Below are 19,194 nucleotides of genomic sequence, written 5' to 3'. Positions count from 1 at the left end.
AAAGAAAAAATAACCCTCCCACCCCCTAAAAAAAGAACACAGTAAAAAAAACATTTAACACAGGTAAGGGAGTAAAGCGGTTTAGTCCCTGGAGGCTATGAATACAAATCCCACTGTGACTGGCAGACTGCAATATGCCTTAGACTAATTTACATTCATTTAGGGGAATTTAAGCCACATTGCCAATAAATATTAATGCTATAAAAAGCCATTTATAGAAAAAAAAAAAATCTCTATTCCCATATAAATCCAAATTCATCCTAATGTACATTTATAAACAATTGTACAAAGAAGTAGCTTATGTCTTTGAAAATAATGACTTATTTTATTTTTTTTTATTTTAATATGTTGTTATAAATATATTTTGTCAAAATATATGATCATATTGTCAAAACATTTGCACATAGAAGACATAAATAAGGTGAATGTTCGGCTGTAAGAAGTCCGACTGGTAATGAGCAGTCTGTTTGGATTTTAACGGCATCCACAGCCCTCAACCACCATCTCCTGATAGTTTTTGAGGACAACTTTGTCGTACTCGTCCAAGTAGAGCATAGAAATGGCACTGAGCTCTGTAGGAACGCAGCATGCTTTAGGGATGCTTGAGTTAACAGAGTTAACCAGAGTTTGTACAATAGCATGGTTGGTTGAGTTCAGGTGGTCTGCCAAGGGGAACGGGCAATCGCCATGGCAGTAAAAAGCCTGGTATCCAGGAGGTGCCACAATCCAATCATTCCAGCCAACGTCGCTGAAATCCACGTACAAAGAATGCCTCCGGCAATTTTTGTTTTTTTTACGAGGTCTCGGAGGCTTAGGGCTTCTTTTTGACCTCCTGGTCAGTGCATGTCCCCTGCCGTCATGGCTAAATGTGATTAAAAGTGGCCTCATATGGGACCAGTCTGCGTTTACTTGAGGTAATAAAGAGCGGCTAATCCTGACATGCTTCCCCTGATAGCTTTTAGTCTGGTTGAGGTGCGTCACCTCAACTGCAAGCCCATGGTTGATCTCCTTGTCTAGTGTCCACCTCATAATGGCGGGGCTCACATCGAAACTTTCCCACCGGGTCACATTGTGATGGATCAGTCTTGTGTCCAGCAACCTAGTAATCACCTGTCCGTTTGCTGTCAGAGGTTTCATGACTTCATATATATTTATCCTGTGAAAGCCATCTTCCCAAGTGGGCCTATGTTCAATCTGTTCCCTATAAAGTCTCAGCTCGGCCGAAGAAATCAACTCATTCTCGGGAATGCTGCTGAGATTGAAGAAGAAACGGACGCTGGTGTTTTCTGCCGTTCCTGGTATGTTCTCCAAATGTTCTAATGGAAATAAAAACACAAAAAACACACAAATAAAAAATGAAAGGGGAGAGTGAATATTTATTCCATTAACCTTTGACAACAGATCTAGATACAGCCTCGCTGTTAAGCAAGCTTCACAAGTTTTCCAAACATTGACTTCAGAACAAATTGCCCCTGCTTAAGTGGAGGGAAGGAAAACTAGCATGTTTCTGGTGGATGTTTAGCCCTCTGTGATGTGTACCGCAAGACATTCTAGTTCCATGTTCAAAATCACTTGGCAGCCGAGATCACATACAAAATTTCTTTTTGAACCTGAAGTGTATTGCTTGGGATATCCAGCGATTTTGAAAACATAGAGCATGCCTTGTTGATCATATTACAGAAGGGGGGAAAGAAAAGCAAATTCCAGCACAGTAATGATGCTGTGGATTAATAACTCAGATTTACTTTGGGAAAGAAACATCCGCTAGGAAACATTTGGATCGGATTACAAGGCTTCATTGAACAAATCTTACAAACACACGGCTGTAGCGTTAAATACACTAAGTGTACTTTAAGTATTAAAAACTAGTGGAAAAAACAGGGAGTTACACCTTTCCCTTTGATGAGTTGGGACTCATAAAATGGCTTATGAGAGTTCAAAATGGACTGATGTCATAAATGTAACATAAAATATGCATTTATTTATTTGGCTCTCTGTTGTGAAGCAAGTTCAGCGTGCCATTAGCAGAATAAATGCAATTAGTTCCTCAGTTACAAGTTTCTCAACTGGAATTAATGCATCAGGAACTGATATTTTATACATTGGCTACGTAACACACAGAAATTTCTTATGAAATTGTCTTTTCACAAAAAATTTCAATAAATAAATTAGTGGTTTAGGGCAGGTGAAAGGTAGAATTATTGCCAGGATTACACAGACTGAGGTTCTCCAGCAGTTGTGGGACTACAAGTCCCAGCATAGCCAACAGCAGATGGAGAGCAGCAGGTTGAACACCTTACCTCTATAACTACAATCTACAAGTTACAACATGGAGTTAATATAGGACTTATGATTTTATGAGTCCACTGAATGACCCAGCTCATATATAAGAAAGATTTAGCATTTCAACTGCATGCAACACATAGATGATTAGGCAACTTCAAATAACTATTTCAATTGCCAGAAGTGCCTCAAGAGTAAGAACAGAGCTGGCTTACGAACATGCGATTCTCTGGGTTAATAAAGAATTTATAAAACGTATTTTGCAAAGTTTCCAAGGAGCACAGGTGTAAACATATCTTTGGTTTAAGACAGTCTGCCACAAAACCATCCAGCATACTCAAATGCCTCATTTGCAGGTGTTTGGAATGTCTTTTTTTATTATTATTTTAAATATTCCGAAACCAAACTTTCCAGAATTAATAGAGGACTGTTGCAGGCTTGGACATTTAAGATAAGAGTGGACTCCTGCATTGTAAGCACCTGATAATTCAAGCTCTGTGTGTAAGATTACAAGGGAGTGACCAGGAGAGCGAGTTTTGGGATGTGTGAGCAGAGGCTTCCCCTTACATGAGTCCAGGTCAAGACTTAACAGATGGAAACTCATTGTGGCTACAAGGCTAATTTGCACAGTTAAATTAACACTGCTTTGGAAAGTGTATAATGGAAATTAAGGGGGATGGTCAGTTGTTCAGCACTTCTATACAAATAGAAGACAATGGAAGGAGTTACTGAAACAGTCCTTTAGAATAGGTAAGGATCTGAGCATATGATATTGGAACAGATAGACTGAAGACTACAGAAGGTACGATGGCAAACATTATTTAGCTATGTAAGTGGGAATAAATGGAGTACTGCTACTTTCTGTAATGATAACGGACAGTTAAAGGTCAGTCTGGGGTAAAGGAGACCTCAGACCTCTATAAACATTGGGAGCAGTTGGAATGATGTTATATTAGGAAGAGAAAGCGGGATTGGGTGGGTAATATGCTCGATGATCTAGGGGTACCATGGATGCTGACATTTGCTAGGCAGGTAACGGATAATTTGTGGATTACACAAACTGTCCAGATAGGTTCTGTATATTCTGGGAGGTAAAATTGGATTTCTCTGACACTCACCTTCATGGTGGAAGCTCCTCACAGTATTGGCACGGCTAGTCGGTCTTTCGGGATACTCCAAGCTGATCTCCTGAAGGTCTTCCTCTTCTTCTGCTGATTGCAGCCGGTACAAGTCCCGCATGTAAGCGGGCACCACCACCTCCTTGCTGGGTTGAGGGCGCTTCCGGAGGCCAAACATCTGCAGCAGCGTCGCCTCAAAATCCCGCAAGAGCTCATGGCTCTGAGCGGACCTCCTTCCGCCCGCTTGGCCCTGAATCTCGGCCACTTTCTTCTTCCCAGTCTCAGGGATCAGACTAGCATGGCTAGTGCCTCCTAGCAGGACTTGGCATAATAAAATGACCATCAGCATTCGGTTACCAGGAATCATGGTGTCTCTGGGGTGTAGAACACAATACATGCAAATAAATAGGAGGCTTGGGATTAAGGAGCTAAATCAAGCACTTAAGACAAATAACAGGAGCAGCCTCACTGTACAAAGCATCCCAGGGGCTGCCTATCATATCATGGTCTAACTTGTTTGCTGGCAAATAGCTCATTATCAGATAGCCACCATCCTGCTAGTCTGTGTGTTTTCTCTGGGGCTATTTACACAATTAACTCAAGCCTGGCTTCTAGCAGAATAAACAGCTAGCACCGGCAGTGCACTGCAATCTCACTGCTGTCAGTGCTTTAAAGAGCACTTCAATCACCCAGCCACTGCCAAGAAAAAAAAATAAGGAGTTTAGGTGTTGCTCACCAATCAAACAGCGCTGGAATCCTGTGCCAGGGCATCCACAGCAATGCACTGCGCTATCTGCCTGCTGCCAGCGCACCGCACAGCTCTACAGGCACAATCCTCCTCACCTCAGCCAGTGCACTGGACAGCTGGGACCGGCACTGCCCGATGCACTAAACGGATCTGCCCAGCACTGGGTCTGCACTGCCATCTCGCCGAGCTGCTCACACTACACACACACAGGTCTGCAGGGATCACTTACACCAGGGATCCAGTGGTGTTCATCCACTGCCATGCTATTGCAACACATCCTAAAGCTGGAAGCCCCCTGGATGCTGCATGAGGGGTACACAGAGGAAGGTAGAGGGGAATAAGGAAAATAATGAAAGTCTACTCACTGACAGAAAACAAGGCATAGAAAAACAGTCCATGATTCTTGACAGCCAATCTTGGACAAATTTGTTGAAAAGCTCAGGGGCTCGGAGGCAGTGTGCAGATCGGGATGATAGTATGCAATGGAGCTGGCTCCTAAAATGAATATAATGAGATTCCAGCCAGACAGTCTGTTTTACTTCCAGCCCCCTCCGGAGTCACGTGGCGCAAATCACTCCGGGAACCTGTCAATCACTCTCCCCTCCCGCCCACCGGGCGTCCTATATAAGGAGACTCAGCCCACCTCTCCGGTGAGCTTGTGGGGTGCTCAGTGCTGTCCTCTTCCCGGGACAGGGCCGCTCATGTTCCATCTATTACAGTGATGACATCTGCAGCCGGTGCAGGCACCGGAGATAACAATAAGAGGCTTTAACTCATCATTGTTTACAAATTGGCCCCTGATTATCTGGGCTAAATGAGTACAGTAAACACAAGAGACATGTTACATGTTTGCTTGTTTGACGGTAAACACAAGTTCACTTAAATACAGGTTTACCTAGATATGGCCAGTATCTCCTATCTATCCACCAGCATTCAATGGGAGATTAAATGACAACAATTAACTGGCTTTATTCCTGCTCAATTACACTGTGCATTTATTTCATAACACGGCCAGGCTGCCAAGGGTTAATTGGCCCATTCAGGACGGGGGCAGCCAGTTCACTAGTCATTAACATACTCAGGACCATTACACATCCAACCTTTTCTTAGACAAATGTCTCAGCACATCCACACCCTAATGGTAAGACCCGCTGCCTCTTGCAGTCATAGACAAAGCTTGCTAGCAATGGCACAAAAATATAAAGCTTCACATTCATTTTAACTTGCAATTAAGTTTATCCCCGAGACAAGCAATCTGACTGTGGCACTCCTATGAACATGCTGGGACTTATAGTTCAATAACAAGGGAACAGCCCCAGCTTACCAACATAAAGTGCTTGAAAAAAATATATATCTGTGATTACATGTTATCAAGAGCTACTGATCATATCAATTAGAAAACAAAACGTTCCCTCAATTATAATTCTTATCTATTGAATGTATAGGGTGTTTACAGCCCTTTGATCTGCAGGTATTACTGGGAATCTGGCATACAGGGTTAGTAGGCCAATCTGGAGATATCAGCCATTTGTTAGATGAGATGTCCATCCTGTGACCTGGTCTTTACAATAACCTCTCACATTAGAATCTAACCTTCAATTCTCACCTTCTACTGTCATTCTTATTACTCTCACCTTCCCTCTAACTTGTTACAGGCTCCCATCTCAATGTACTCTCACACCTCCCCTCCTTAGCATCCAGATTCTCCATTTCTGGACAGCAGTAATGCTTGTCACATACACTCACAAGATATGATACATTTAGAAGGTATGATATTTAGAGGCCACAGTTCCTACATTGAGATATCTTTTACCTATAACGTACTGGCGTAAGAAAGCAAAACAATACAAGTTTTCAATTTAGAAATCATATCAGAAACACACACACACATCCCATCAACATTTATTTATATAGCGCCAGCAAATTCCATAGCGCTTTACAATAACAGATTGATATTAAATCATATATATATATATATATATATATATATATATATATATATATATATATATATATATATATATATATATATATATATATATACACATACTTCTGCTGTGACTAGGCAGCTGATGGTGTCAGCCACCAGCCAGTACCTAGTCAACATTCTAAAGCTAATTCTGAGTATAGGGGATTTATGGCAAAGTCTGATTTATAAATTTATTTTCCTATTATTCGGTTTTCCGATAGTCCAGGTTTAAGAATGGCAAAAACACAAAACACAATAATCCTGACCATGCTTGAAAAACGAGAGGTGACTCTCAATGTGTTCCTTGCTGGTATAATACTTTCTAAGCAATCAAATTATGAGTACCAAAAGTACATTCATAGGTTTGTTTACACAAGGTAGACCCAATAAACAGGCATTTGGTATTTTCAGACTCAGGCTATATGTATGTAAACCCACTGTAGTGTGTCATTGTTGTGTAAATCATAATAGCACCTTAACAATCAACAAAATGTGTGTGACCATCAAATATATATGTAGGCTAATGTATGAAACAGATGTTATACAGCTATTAGAAGAGTATTCAAATAAATATTTATAGGTTTTAGAAAAACTACATTGCAGTCTATTCTAAATTATGTTTCCTAATACATAGCAATTACAAGTCTTAGCATGCTGGGAATTGTAGTTCCACAACAGATGAGAAGTTATGGGTTGCCTAAACCTGTATAGTATTTCACTATATACATGAGATGCAACTGTGTATCTAATCCCGATGATGTCACTTCATACTGTATAGAAATCAGATCTCACCAGTACTCATAATTCTAACATATAATCCACAATCAATTGTTTAACTGCTGTAAATATCTTAAGTATAAAATTATACAGTGTAATAAAGACTGTATAAAATTGAAAATGTAATAGAAATCAGATACCTAGGTCCCACAAATTCCTTGTCTTTTTCAGATCACATACTTAAATTGATGTATCATTTTAATAAATGTCTCAATTCTAAAGTGCTTACAAAATCTTATCCAATGTCACTCCACGTTCTGATCTGCATAGAACTTGTCATGAAGGACACAAAACAGTTATTAAGATAACTTTGGTTTCTGTCCTGGCCCCTCTCCCATTATCTGCAGAGAAAGGGGAGAATTTTGATTTCTATGCAGTGACAACACAGATGATCTCTAATAGCTTAAGGTCTCAGTGATGTTCCTGTACATGGAGTGTGCAGGAATTAAACCAAGGAAAACAACTTATTGGGCCATTTCGTCATCTCTCTGAAAAGAGCAATAATAGACTATCATCTGGATTTGTGTATGATCACCAGGGCAACCTAATATATACACGGGAAAAAAACTCTGACAACTGAAACACAACCCCACATGTCTATCCTGTACACATCCTAGTTATTAACAATCCTGGATTCTTCTGTACAGACAACTCACTACTGATCTGTGTAGAATGCAAACTGCACATTTGTTTTTAACCAATTGAACTGCTTTTTGTTTGTCGAACTTTTTTCTCAATTTATTTTCTTCATCCTTATAAAGTGTTTGCAACAGAGTTGAGAGCAATCGTCCCTCACACAACATGTAACAAGATGAATTCCTCAGAAGTGACTTTAGAATATAAAACATCAACTTAATATATAAAACAAGAAGCTAGAACAGATTGCTAATTTTCCCTCATTTAACAGGACATGAGTTTCCTGCATGGAAGAATTCAAACCAGACACATCGTGATTAACAAACATGCAACAGGAGAACCTCAATCTGTGTACTAAAACTGATTTATAGGCCTGTGGGAGAGCTGAAATCTTACACTGGATGCTTTGCTAAGAACATCAAAAACACACACACGCTTCCTCTGAGTAATTAAGGACATTTCTGAGAGCAGACGGAAGTTTCAAAATCCAAGCAAATACGTAAAAACAGATCACAAGTAAGAAATGCACTCATTAAGGAAGGAGGATGTTGATGAATACCTGTCCATAAAACCAGGACTCGAGCTAGCTGTCAATCATTCACCAGCCAGCCCGCCCCCAGCATCCACTCCTCATGTTTATTCCACCACACATCAATAACCACAATCTGCTATAATTTTCTAGTGATCACATGGAACCCACAGACTTACCCCATGTTCAGCAAATGTCAAACAGGGTGACATAGTCCATTCAGGGTGGGGGAGGGAGAGAATAGACTGGCGGGGAACTCATTTTACTCTCATTACTTAGCAGACAGTGCAAACTGCTCGCAATGTTACAATGTTGCATCTCAGAGTTTGGTTCCAGCCCCGCCCCCCGGTCGTTCCTGTCTGATGACGTCACAGGGGAGATAAAACTGGTCCTCAAATGTTCTCCTGTCTGGTGCAAAATGTCCATCAAGTCCCAGCACAGGTGGAGCCTTATCTCGTCTGACGTTAAATCACTGATACGGGAACATTCCATTTTATCCACGAATTTGTGTGTCCTGGAAGTCTGGGAAGCCCATCAAGAGTCTGGATGGAGCAGGTGCAGCATAATTAAATTGGCCTTTTCTGCATTATTTTATAACAGATGGCATAGTGACAACAGGGACAAGTATGAATGTTGATGAAGTAGAGGTTACAGGGATTGTGCAATTCTGCCCTTACAAGGTGTCTGAGGCTTTCAGTGATACATCATTGAATACTGCATAGGATCTAAGTCTGGATCTGGGGCAGAATCGTGCCCTGTGCTCTTTAGGGTGACTGTCATCTTGCAGATCAGTTGTGTACTGCCAACTAATAAAGCAAATGATTATAACTATTTTAGTACTATTGGTCTACAATTTTAAATTTATTACATATAGCAGATAGTAACACTTCATTGGGGGAATTCAATTCACTGCGTTGTTCTAAAGAACAATTCGGTGTGAGCACAGTTACCATTAGTACGGTAATTTCAACGCGGATTTCTGAGCTGCGAGCAACATTTGGCATTTAAATTACTGTAGTAACTGTAATAATGTGCAGCGATTACCCCACTAATGGTGATTGTGCGCACCCCGCGTTGTTCTTTAGAACAATGCATGGAATTGAATCCCCCCCCCATAGGGGGGAATTTATTTAGCCGCAAGATGCCGCTGGACATTGCCTTGATGCCTATATAGTACACAATCCATACTTCTTTTTTCCTCGCATTTCAACCAGATGCGAAGGAAAATGAGATTTGAGAAAAAATATTGAGGCGTCACCCGGCTTATTGAATTCCTCCCCGTAGACATAATGTTTTTTTTGGTTTTTTTTTAATCAAACACTGCTTGCCCAATAGCAGAACATTTAGGGTCTCATATCAGAAAATCCGGCAGAACTTCGCCCACTCCCCTTAGTGCTGTAACACCGGCGGTCCCAAAATTGACAACAAGGGAGTCCTTACTTTTTAGTAATGACCACATTTTCTGCATGTTAGATGTCAGTCTTCCATCCATTCCCGTTCTCTGGGCTTTATAAGTTCTCATTTTTGAAGAGGAGTATTTATAATACTAAGAAATACATTGTCCTAATATTGAGTAAACATGACACAATGGGAGTTATAGTGCTCCAAGGTCTGCAGAGACAGGTCGCACATCACCTGTCCGGCGGCACCAGCTCAGTGGCAAAGAGGAAAGTATTGTAAAATGTTGGCACCTATGTATAGGTTTACCTGTACAGTGGTCTTTATGATGGTGACCCCCTGTCTGACTCTGGTTACATCTCAGTGGGCCTAGAGATGATGATAATAGAATATTCTTAGTTACTGAACAACAGATCGATGGTCCCCCGTAGTTATATCTTTCTCATGGTTACAGAGATACAAGGAAGCTTGAAGAGACTATCTAAGCTTGAATTACATCGGTCAACTTTATTATTAGCTGCAGAAGACCAGACGCACCAATGATGCAACAACAAAGCCTCATCTCATAGGGTTCCTGATGTTCTACTACAGGAGACAATGCTGGTTGTCCCCTCCTCTGGGCCACTTGCATATTTGGTCACTAATGTGAAATTCCACCCTCGTGGGGTTTTTCCATAATATATTTGTAAGAACAATTAACTGTGTAGAGGTGTTTGTACACAGAAGACAATGAGACCTATGGAGATCTCCTCGTGCAGATATTAATCTGGGTTTGAATTCTATTTTCAGGAAGTAAGTGGACTATTCTTATGTAACTTGTAGTATCCAGGATTAATATGGAATTCCCACACAGCTTTATAGAGTGATAACTGATAGATACACAAGGGTCTCACATCGAAGTCCCTTTCTTGATTTCTTGCAGTACACGGACACAATAAATGTGCTTTTACATATCAAAATAATTTTCTTGGATTTGCATGGGCGTCTCTTCTCCCCATCAAGCGCTCTCTCCTTCGCGCTGGGTTGTGACATCATAGCGCATCGCCACCCTCTCAGTCTATAACAGACATGGCGGAGTAGCAGCCAAGCTTTACACTGCTGCTTCTCCTGGTCAGCGCCCGGTGCTTGTTGTAGGCACTCTTTAAACCATGGTGCCCTAAGCGATGGTCTCGGTTAGCTTAATGGTTGCATCAGCCCTGACCACATTCCATGTCTAGGGATCATCATCATCAATATTTATTTATATAGCGCCAGCAGATTCCGTAGCGCTTTACAATTGGCAACAAACAGTAACAAAACAATACTAGGTAATACATGAAGACACAGAGGTAAGAGGGCCCTGCTCACAAGCTTACAATCTACGGGACAGTCTAGGTCCTATGGCTTTCTGGTGTCAGATAATTACCCTAAGATTTGTATTTGAGGTTGCTGCTTGAAAAGTGGTTACATTAACACATTTCATGGCTAAGCAGAAGCGACTATATTTCCTAAGATTCTGCACCTCTTTAGGGCACTACCTGTGCCAATACCCAGATAGACCTTAAAAGATTTCCAGAAGGGTCTGGACAAATTTATTCGTACAAACAGGATCTTGTTGAATAATTTTGGCTCTACTTCCTGGCTTTCTAGCTCTCCTCTTGGAACTCAGACCCAGGGAAAACTCTCGGGGTGAGCTTTGAACAACACAGCTTAACCCACCTCACTCTATGTCTTGATGTATCATACTTTATTAGACTGTTGATTTGTAATAAGCCACAGTGCTCCACAGCACCGAACAGTGAGGAATACAGGACAAGCATAGACCCAACATTTAAGATAGACAAAATAACTATAGACATGACCACACAGGGTATGGAGGACCCAGCTCATTAGAGAGCTTACAATATAAGTGGAAGAGAGCACAGCCGAAACAAGAGGAGCGAGTGTGGCTCAGAGTGGAGATTGGGACAGTTGGGTAGTACAGACGGGAGCAGACAAAGCTCTAATAAAGAGACAGGTTTTCAAAAAGCGTTTAAAGATCTGTAGGCTGAGGAAGAGTCTGATTGGGAGTGGTGAGGAATTACATCTATATTATATCTACTACAGATGTAAATTACACATTAATATGGATAAATCAATTCACACAAATGGAAGTTGAATTAAAACTGGTAATAAAATAGCAGCAGGACGCACAAGAGTTAACAAGCTACAGAGCATATATTGACAAATTAAGTTGTTTTTCTGCTTCTTGGGCAATGTTGCTCAAGGTATATGAGGAAACATCTAAAATATGTTATATAGCGTAACTTGTCTAAAATGAAATGTGCCCTCCATTGTTCATGATGGGAAACAGGGAAGTTGTGGTACTGTAGGTCTACACCAGATAAGATGTGGCAAGGTCTACTTGGACTTATGCCTGTATCTGGGGGGATGTGGGGTGATGTTGAGTGGTCTTGTCAAATGGAGGGATATTATTGGTTAAAGTCTTATATGATGTTCTATCTACTTATTAGTTTGTGGTTTTAGGGCATAAAATGATTGCAAAGTTAATATGTAATCACCATTGTTCTGATTGAATTGAATGGTCTGTGTTGCGCATACAAGAATACACCGAGCATATACTGAAGAGACTTCGTCTTTGAATTATTCCTGAAAACTTCCATAACACACCTGGCTTCTCCCCAGTCTCGCATGCATCAGTGCTTCCCTCCGACCTTTGAAAATTCTGGCTTCATGTGATAGAGAGACCAGGGATTCCTAATTGTAGATGATATGTGGACTATTGGGCCAATTAAAACCTTCCAGCTACTCTAATACATCAGGCACAGGCAATTGGATGAACATCTAGAGACACAATAATTACGCATTTAAGCATTCACGCCCCCCTCTTCCTAAATACCCGAGGACCAGATATGAAGCTGGTTGTACATAAAACCCAAGGGGAGGCAGTATGATTTCACAAATTTTCTCATCTGAAAAACTTGTAAGTTACTTGGGAAAAACATCTGAGCAGGGCATTGTGGCCACAGACCTGAGACATCAGTTACCAAGCATATAATAAGCTATATGCCCGAGCTCCTCCCATCACTACTTTCGAGGCTGCTGGAGAAATGACAAAGATTTCTGAGATAAGTTTAAGGCAGTTACACACTACAGGTTTTTCAACCAATTATCGGGCCAATCACACGATAAACGACCGTTCCACCCAATACCGCATTACTGCATACGCTCCAACAATGCACGATTATTGTTCCAAAGCACATTGTATCATTTGATTTTTAAACCAAACTAAAAATCTTGTTCAACGATGGAACAATGTCGTTCCAATCCTGCAGTGTGTATGTACTCACCACCAGCCGAGTAGGCAGATCTCCATAAAGCTTATAGAGTCACCATCTTTTCAGCCAATGGATATGACAAATGAAGAGCACAGATCTGAAGGTAAATCTTGTAAAACGTGTATAGTGTGTACACAGGGATCGGCTGCTGGCCGGAACTCCCCCCCAGTCGTTGGTAAAATAGTTAACGATACTGCATCAGGAGAAGTTTTTGGAGTGTGTACTCCGAAATAAAGCTGGGTACACACTACCCTGTTTTCGTCCAATAATCAGCTCAAACAGCCGACATACAACCGCTCGTTCAAAAGTCAGGTCAGTGTGTGCAGTGACACGATGGTCGAAAGTTTGTCCAAATGGACGATTATCGCCTCATTTGGTTGGTCGTACCGTTTAATATTTTCGTTCCAATCTCGTTTCCGCTGTGTAGTGTGTATAAACTTCCGACCGATTCACAACAGTGAGTACGAAATTACAGTCATTGCTCACGACAACATGGCTGTAAAAAGTCCTAAACAAGGCTAGTGTGTATGCAGTCCATGGACCGAGCGATCGGAACATCGATCGCATATAAAATCGCTCGGCATAAAAAGTTGGTCGTAATTTCTGTAGTGTGTACCCAGCTTAAGACTCCGCTCAGTTAAGGAATTCAGTGTCAAGCTAGGACGTCTGATAGCTCTTCTGATTAAACCTTTACAGCAGATCTCTCTGTTCTCATGTGACATTATTATACAGATAATCTCTGCAGTGAAATGGACAATAGTGTCTTGCGAGCTGTCGACAGATTTGCTTATTCAGAATGTACATAGTAAAGTCAATGAGTAGGTGCTGAGAAAAGTAAAATGATCTTCTCTCAGATGCCTTATGTACATATTTGTCAGTTTACGACCAGATATTGTACCATGGGTATATAAATAGATGATGATGACGATGATGATGGGTGAAGCCTGGGGCACCTCTGAAAACCACTGGTAGAGTGAGACCATATGAGGGTGCATAATAAGAGGGGCACACCTATTAGACTGGGGGCAATTGTTGCCACCTTGTAGAGACTTGTGGTTTGTGCTATTTATGTTGCTACTGTTCCCCATTTCTGTTGGCTCTACCCTATATCCATCATCCTCCATTTCCATGTAGTGATCCCCGTTCTTTTCTGTACCGTTCTCCTTTCTCATTGTTTTTTGGAAAAACCAACAAGTTATTAAAAAATAAAAACTGATAAAAAAGAAAAATATGTGGAGTTTAGCAAAACAAATTAAATTGAGGTTCAGGAAATGAATTTGGATATATTGTGCGTAACACTTATAACTTATGCAGAGCTTCCACATTTTTTAATTTTTATTTAATATGTTGTATAAGGTAGTTGCAAAAGGAATTTCGTGGTATCATTCTTATATTCTTCTTTCATGGGATATAAAAGAGAGTGAAGTGAAATTTATAGCACGAGATGTTGATAAGAATAAGTCACAGTTCATTTATGCGTTAATGAAACTTTTGTCCGATCAATTTGTTCAGCAGCAGTTTTTGTAAATGTGTTTCAGTGTCTCTAAACCTACTTTGTACAGTATCTGTGGCCCTGTGTGTATTTTAGGGATTGGTCAGCTGCCCCTGAGTCCTGTGAGCTACATTCTATACCTCTGTACCCAAACGTAGCTGTGTTTGATCTAGAGACTGTGGCTAAAGTTTCATTTCTAAAAAAGAAATTCAATGAAAAAAGTGAGCACCTGGTTATCCTATTGTTGATCATAAATGGTAACTCTTTGAAAGAACTGTAATTTAGGACGGCCCCATTATGTGAATAAAGCTGTGAACCTTACTACACGGATGCTAAATAACATTGCAATCTGATTGTAAATATCCAATCCAATTGTACTGCTATGGAAATTGGTCCACAAGGGCCGGTTCTACCACTTGACCGGAGAGCCAGGAGAAGAGGTCATTAACTAATTTGGCTTCTCAGTTCGGGTCGAGTGGACGGATAACGTCCAGAAAACGTGTTTGGAAGACAGGGGGGTCTAAGTCTTCTCCCAGAATTGTCAACCATACAGAACAACAAGCCAAATGATTTTGGTGAGATTATTCTTAGTTATCATCATCATTTAGTGATGTCAACATTTAGTTAGTTAGTCATCATCATTTATTTATATAGCGCCAGCAAATTCCGTAGCGCTTTACAATTGGGAACAAACATTAATAACACAATACTGGGTAATACATACATACAGAGAGGTAAGAGAACCCTGCTCACAGCTTATAATCTATGGGACAATGGGAGTTTGATACACAAGGACATGTGCTACATCATATTGCACAATGGACCAGCTAGAATGCAAAGGTAAAAGTATTGAGTGGGCTGTGTGTGTAGCAATGTTGGTCACTTTAGGGGCCATGGTAACACGCGTTTGGCCAGGCTTTGAGGACCTCACACACAGGCCAACAGGGGTCAATGACCAAACTAGTTTTCTACCCTGAAGGTTATATGTGTGTAAATATATTAGTAAAAGGGTTTGATTTTTTTGTATTAAGTCTACCACCAGAATGAGTCGTTTTTTTGCACTGAGACCCATAAAAACATTTTTACAATACAATAATGAACATCTAGGCCGTACATTTGTAACAAATAGTTCCGCACTAAAGTCATAAGACAACGGTGACTATTGTGAGGCTTTGTATAAGGAAGTTCCATTCTTTAAAATATAAAAACAACATTTGCAGGTGCTGGAGCTTAGCAAAAAAAAAAAAAATAATAATTCATCAATCATCTTTGTCATTGACATGGACCATACGGTGGTCTTCTCAAAGGTAAGGAAGTTATATGAAACTTAGATGGGCCCTAAAGGGAGATGGGTTATTAGGTCAAGTCAGTCAGAGCTAAAAAAGTTCTTAAGGTGGACCGGCGCTCATGAGGTTATTGTTACCATTATATAGCTATAATTGGCTTGGATGAGGTCAGACAAGGACCAGCAAGTCCCTGTAGAAAGGGTTACATTGTGAAATAGAAAACACACATCATATGTGTAGAAAAGATAATGACATTGTATTGTAATATTATACCATCAAAATTACAAGCAGACAATAATTGGCACAAAAGTCATTATAAAAAGATATAATTTTGTCCCATGACTTCAAGCAAGGACAAATTTTGAATGGTGAAAGAAAGTTTCTTCCTTTAAATATGGACGCCCCCTTTGGTGGGGTACATTCAAAATTTGATTTGAATATTCTATATGTGTACTAGTATCTACAATACTGCACTATTGTTTTTTTCTTCTTTTCTGTTATATGATCATATCCATATTCCATGGAAAATCAAGGATCTGAGGATTACCATCATAAAATATAAGTATTCTGCAATCCACCATGGCTCATCCATATAGTTTAAAAACCTAGTAGAGTGTAGGGAGCTTTCACAATGTTGCCCGCACACTGACTTAACTCTGATTGGTTGTGTAATCGTGTGTGTTCTCCAAAGTCATCACCATACCTGACCGTCAGAAAATAAGGTGGGATGATAACTCGCCGCACAGTCGGGTATATTGTCGCACAGGTGGTAATACGAAGCATTTTGTCTGTTCTACTGGAGCATGAAAGCTTGGTCACCCAAGTGCGTGGCTACATTGCTTGCAGATCTGTGTCATACAAACAGAGTGCAATGTGTGTTATACAGCATATGAGCACACACAAGTCACATTACTTGACCGTACAAATATTGTGGACATAATCTGGAACGTGATCATCTCTGAATGGTCCCACATGCTATACACTGTGGTTAGCCCACAGAGGAACTCATCAGCTATTAGTAACATTAACAAACGTAGATGTAAAAAAAAAAAAAAACACTTACCACAAGTGCGTTTTTTTAAGACCACATGAGAAACATTTTTTTTGACTCACTTCCTGTCAGTAATGTTGTCCTAAAATGATGACCACGCCAGAGAATGAACCAATTAAAGTCAATCAGATTATTTTTAGGCCTAAGAATCCAGATAGCAGGTGATAGAGCAGCAGGGTTGGGCTATGAAGTGTGAGCAGCCTTTCAGAGCCGAACATGGTTAATTACAGTCCATTAGTTTGCGTTCAGCTGCAAAGCTGCAACACCTCAACCTGTTGGGGAACTTTAACATGTATGAATGCTACAAGATGTCATTCCATATAGGATAGCCATGTACTTCTACCTTCAGTAAGAAAATGAATGTTTAATCTTGGCTTAAAGAGCAATTAAAGCCACTGAATAATACAAATAACTGGAGTGTTTATATTTAAATGAGTAGGTAACCAGTGCTCCCTGTCATTCCTCTGCAGCAGGGTTGCTAGGCTGGGAGGGAGGAGCTTGTCTTCTAAGCAGGCAGAGAATGAGTGACAGCTTTGCTGACTTGCTGTGCAGAAACATACTGTGTTGATAGGGTTCGGGACAGTCATGTGACAATGACTAAAATGCCTGCAGAATCAGTTTTTTTTTAAATCTCTTTATTTTTACAATTTGTACAGAGCTAAAACTTCAATGCAGAACATATTTGGCATACAAGAAAAAGAAAAAAAATACAAGTTACAGAGATATTAGTTCCGCATTATAGCCTATAAAATGAGTGAAATATAAAGTGTATTTTTTTTTTTTTATGATATTGTGCTGGAAATGAGAAAGAAGAGCGGGAGAGGAGGAAGCGTTGGACGGGGAGGAGCCATGATTTCTCACTTACTGTCTCACGAAATTTAGGAAATAAGTTAAGGAGGGCTGTAATGTACTCCATGGATTAGATGTGCCATAATCTGTTTATTGCAGAATCAGTTTTTTGACCTGTGTAAGATCCCATCAGGACAGTCCTAAAAATAAGAGGTGCTTCCGTTTTCTGTAATGCAGTAGAGACGTAATACTGTATAACAGAGAGGCAGCGCAGTGCCAGGGTAGCACTCTCAAGCGCAAATTACCTGCATATGTGAACATTTCAATTTTGGGGGGTTTAGTGGTGCTTTAAGTAATCAATATTCCCCCCCCCAAAAAAATAAAAAAACAAAATCTGTATTTTATAACTTTTTCGCCATACTCCTAAGCTGTAGCGAGCTTCAATAGGAAATACAGAACCCGCACTGTGGTCTATTAATGGCCCTCAAGAAGATTTGAGTTTGCAGCTATGTAAATATCATTCATTAAGGGAGCAAGGGTCCGTTTATTAAGCCTAAACTTTGGTTTTCGCCACGGTGACCTTTCATTCTTGTGGCTGCCAATTTCCTCCCATGATGCGATCAATTATTTATTTTATAATAATTAGTCCCAGGTATGGATTCATAGCCAGTGGCCTCTGCTGCTAGTGTTTCATCCCCTGAGTAATCCCAATGATTGAGGTGACTAATGTTTTGTCATGAACCAGCTAGGAAAAAAAAAAATCGTGTCTAAGCCGTGCGGTTTACCTATAATGAGCAGGGCCAGCTTGCTTAGTCATCCCAGCCTTCATGTTTAACAGCAGGTCTTACTCTTCAGTAGCTGTTACACTTGCATTTTAAGCAGTCCCCCCCCCCCCTTCTCAGTACAAGTAGATTGATGGCTTCTCCTCTGCCTCTCCTGGAGAGATTACTATGCTAATATGTTGTCATTGTATTGCAGCAGTGTTTACAAAGCGCTGGGTTGGTATCATCAGCATACAGCACCTTTCCTTTATATTTACTGGAAAAGTGTCTCCCCAGGGAAGCAAAATGTTATGACAGAAACTGTAGGGGTCTTACAGGGAATCCGGATTATTTTCCTATACATTTTTAGTAAAACATAGGCGTAAAGAAACCCGCGTCTATGCATAGTGAGATTTACCAACGTTACTGGGACCTGCCAAGCTGCTTAGATAAAGGTACAAGAAAATATCATCTACAAAACTGCAATAGAACATTACCCACAGCATACACTGTATTACGAGAATTTGGAGAACAGTTGTCAGAAAAAAAATTAAGAAAGGGGGGGGCGATTTTTGAAACCTTCTTAAAAGGAAAAGTGAGATGTTGACCATAGCAAACAATCAGATTCTAGCGAACATTTATGTAGTACAATTTGGAAATGACAGCTAGAATCTGATTGGTTGCTATTGGCAACACCTCCACATTTCCTTTTTAGAAGGTGCGATACATCTACCCAAGGGAGTATTTTCCCTCATATGACTAGAGCCAGTCATGTACGTCTATCTGTGGTTGCAATGGTTCCTGAAAAAAAACCAAAATACCTGCCTTCCTATTACTATTTCTGCCCTACTAATTACATTGTCTCCAAGTCCCTTTTGGAATGGACAGGCGGCATCTCCACTCCTTCCAACATAAACGGGCACAGTTGGGGGGTATTCATCCCTACACATGTCCTAGGTTTAACCTGACAATTTGGGCATTTACTGCAGCATGTGTGATGGAAATTCCTGGAACAAGCTGGAAGCATCTGGTCCGGAGAT

General features: G+C 40.5%; 1 protein-coding gene across 3 annotated transcripts in view; it reads right to left on the bottom strand.

Moving 5' to 3' along the window:
* Positions 1-298: 298 nt before the first annotated feature.
* The window catches only part of BMP4 (bone morphogenetic protein 4), a 199,360-nt gene continuing 180,464 nt past the window's right edge, over positions 299-19,194 (bottom strand). The window contains exons 1-3 of one of the 3 annotated variants that reach the window (XM_075193293.1): positions 4,515-4,666; positions 3,402-3,775; positions 299-1,316 (exon numbers count right to left, since the gene is read on the bottom strand). In XM_075193293.1, coding sequence (XP_075049394.1) covers positions 475-1,316; positions 3,402-3,768 — 1,209 coding nt within the window. In that variant the 5' untranslated portion in view covers positions 3,769-3,775; positions 4,515-4,666 and the 3' untranslated portion in view covers positions 299-474. The other 2 variants (XM_075193295.1, XM_075193294.1) reach the window with 2 other exon arrangements.

Source organism: Mixophyes fleayi, chromosome 12, assembly GCF_038048845.1.
Source record: "Mixophyes fleayi isolate aMixFle1 chromosome 12, aMixFle1.hap1, whole genome shotgun sequence".
NCBI classification, from domain to species: Eukaryota; Metazoa; Chordata; class Amphibia; order Anura; family Limnodynastidae; genus Mixophyes; species Mixophyes fleayi.
This window is presented reverse-complemented; position numbering and strand designations above follow the sequence as displayed.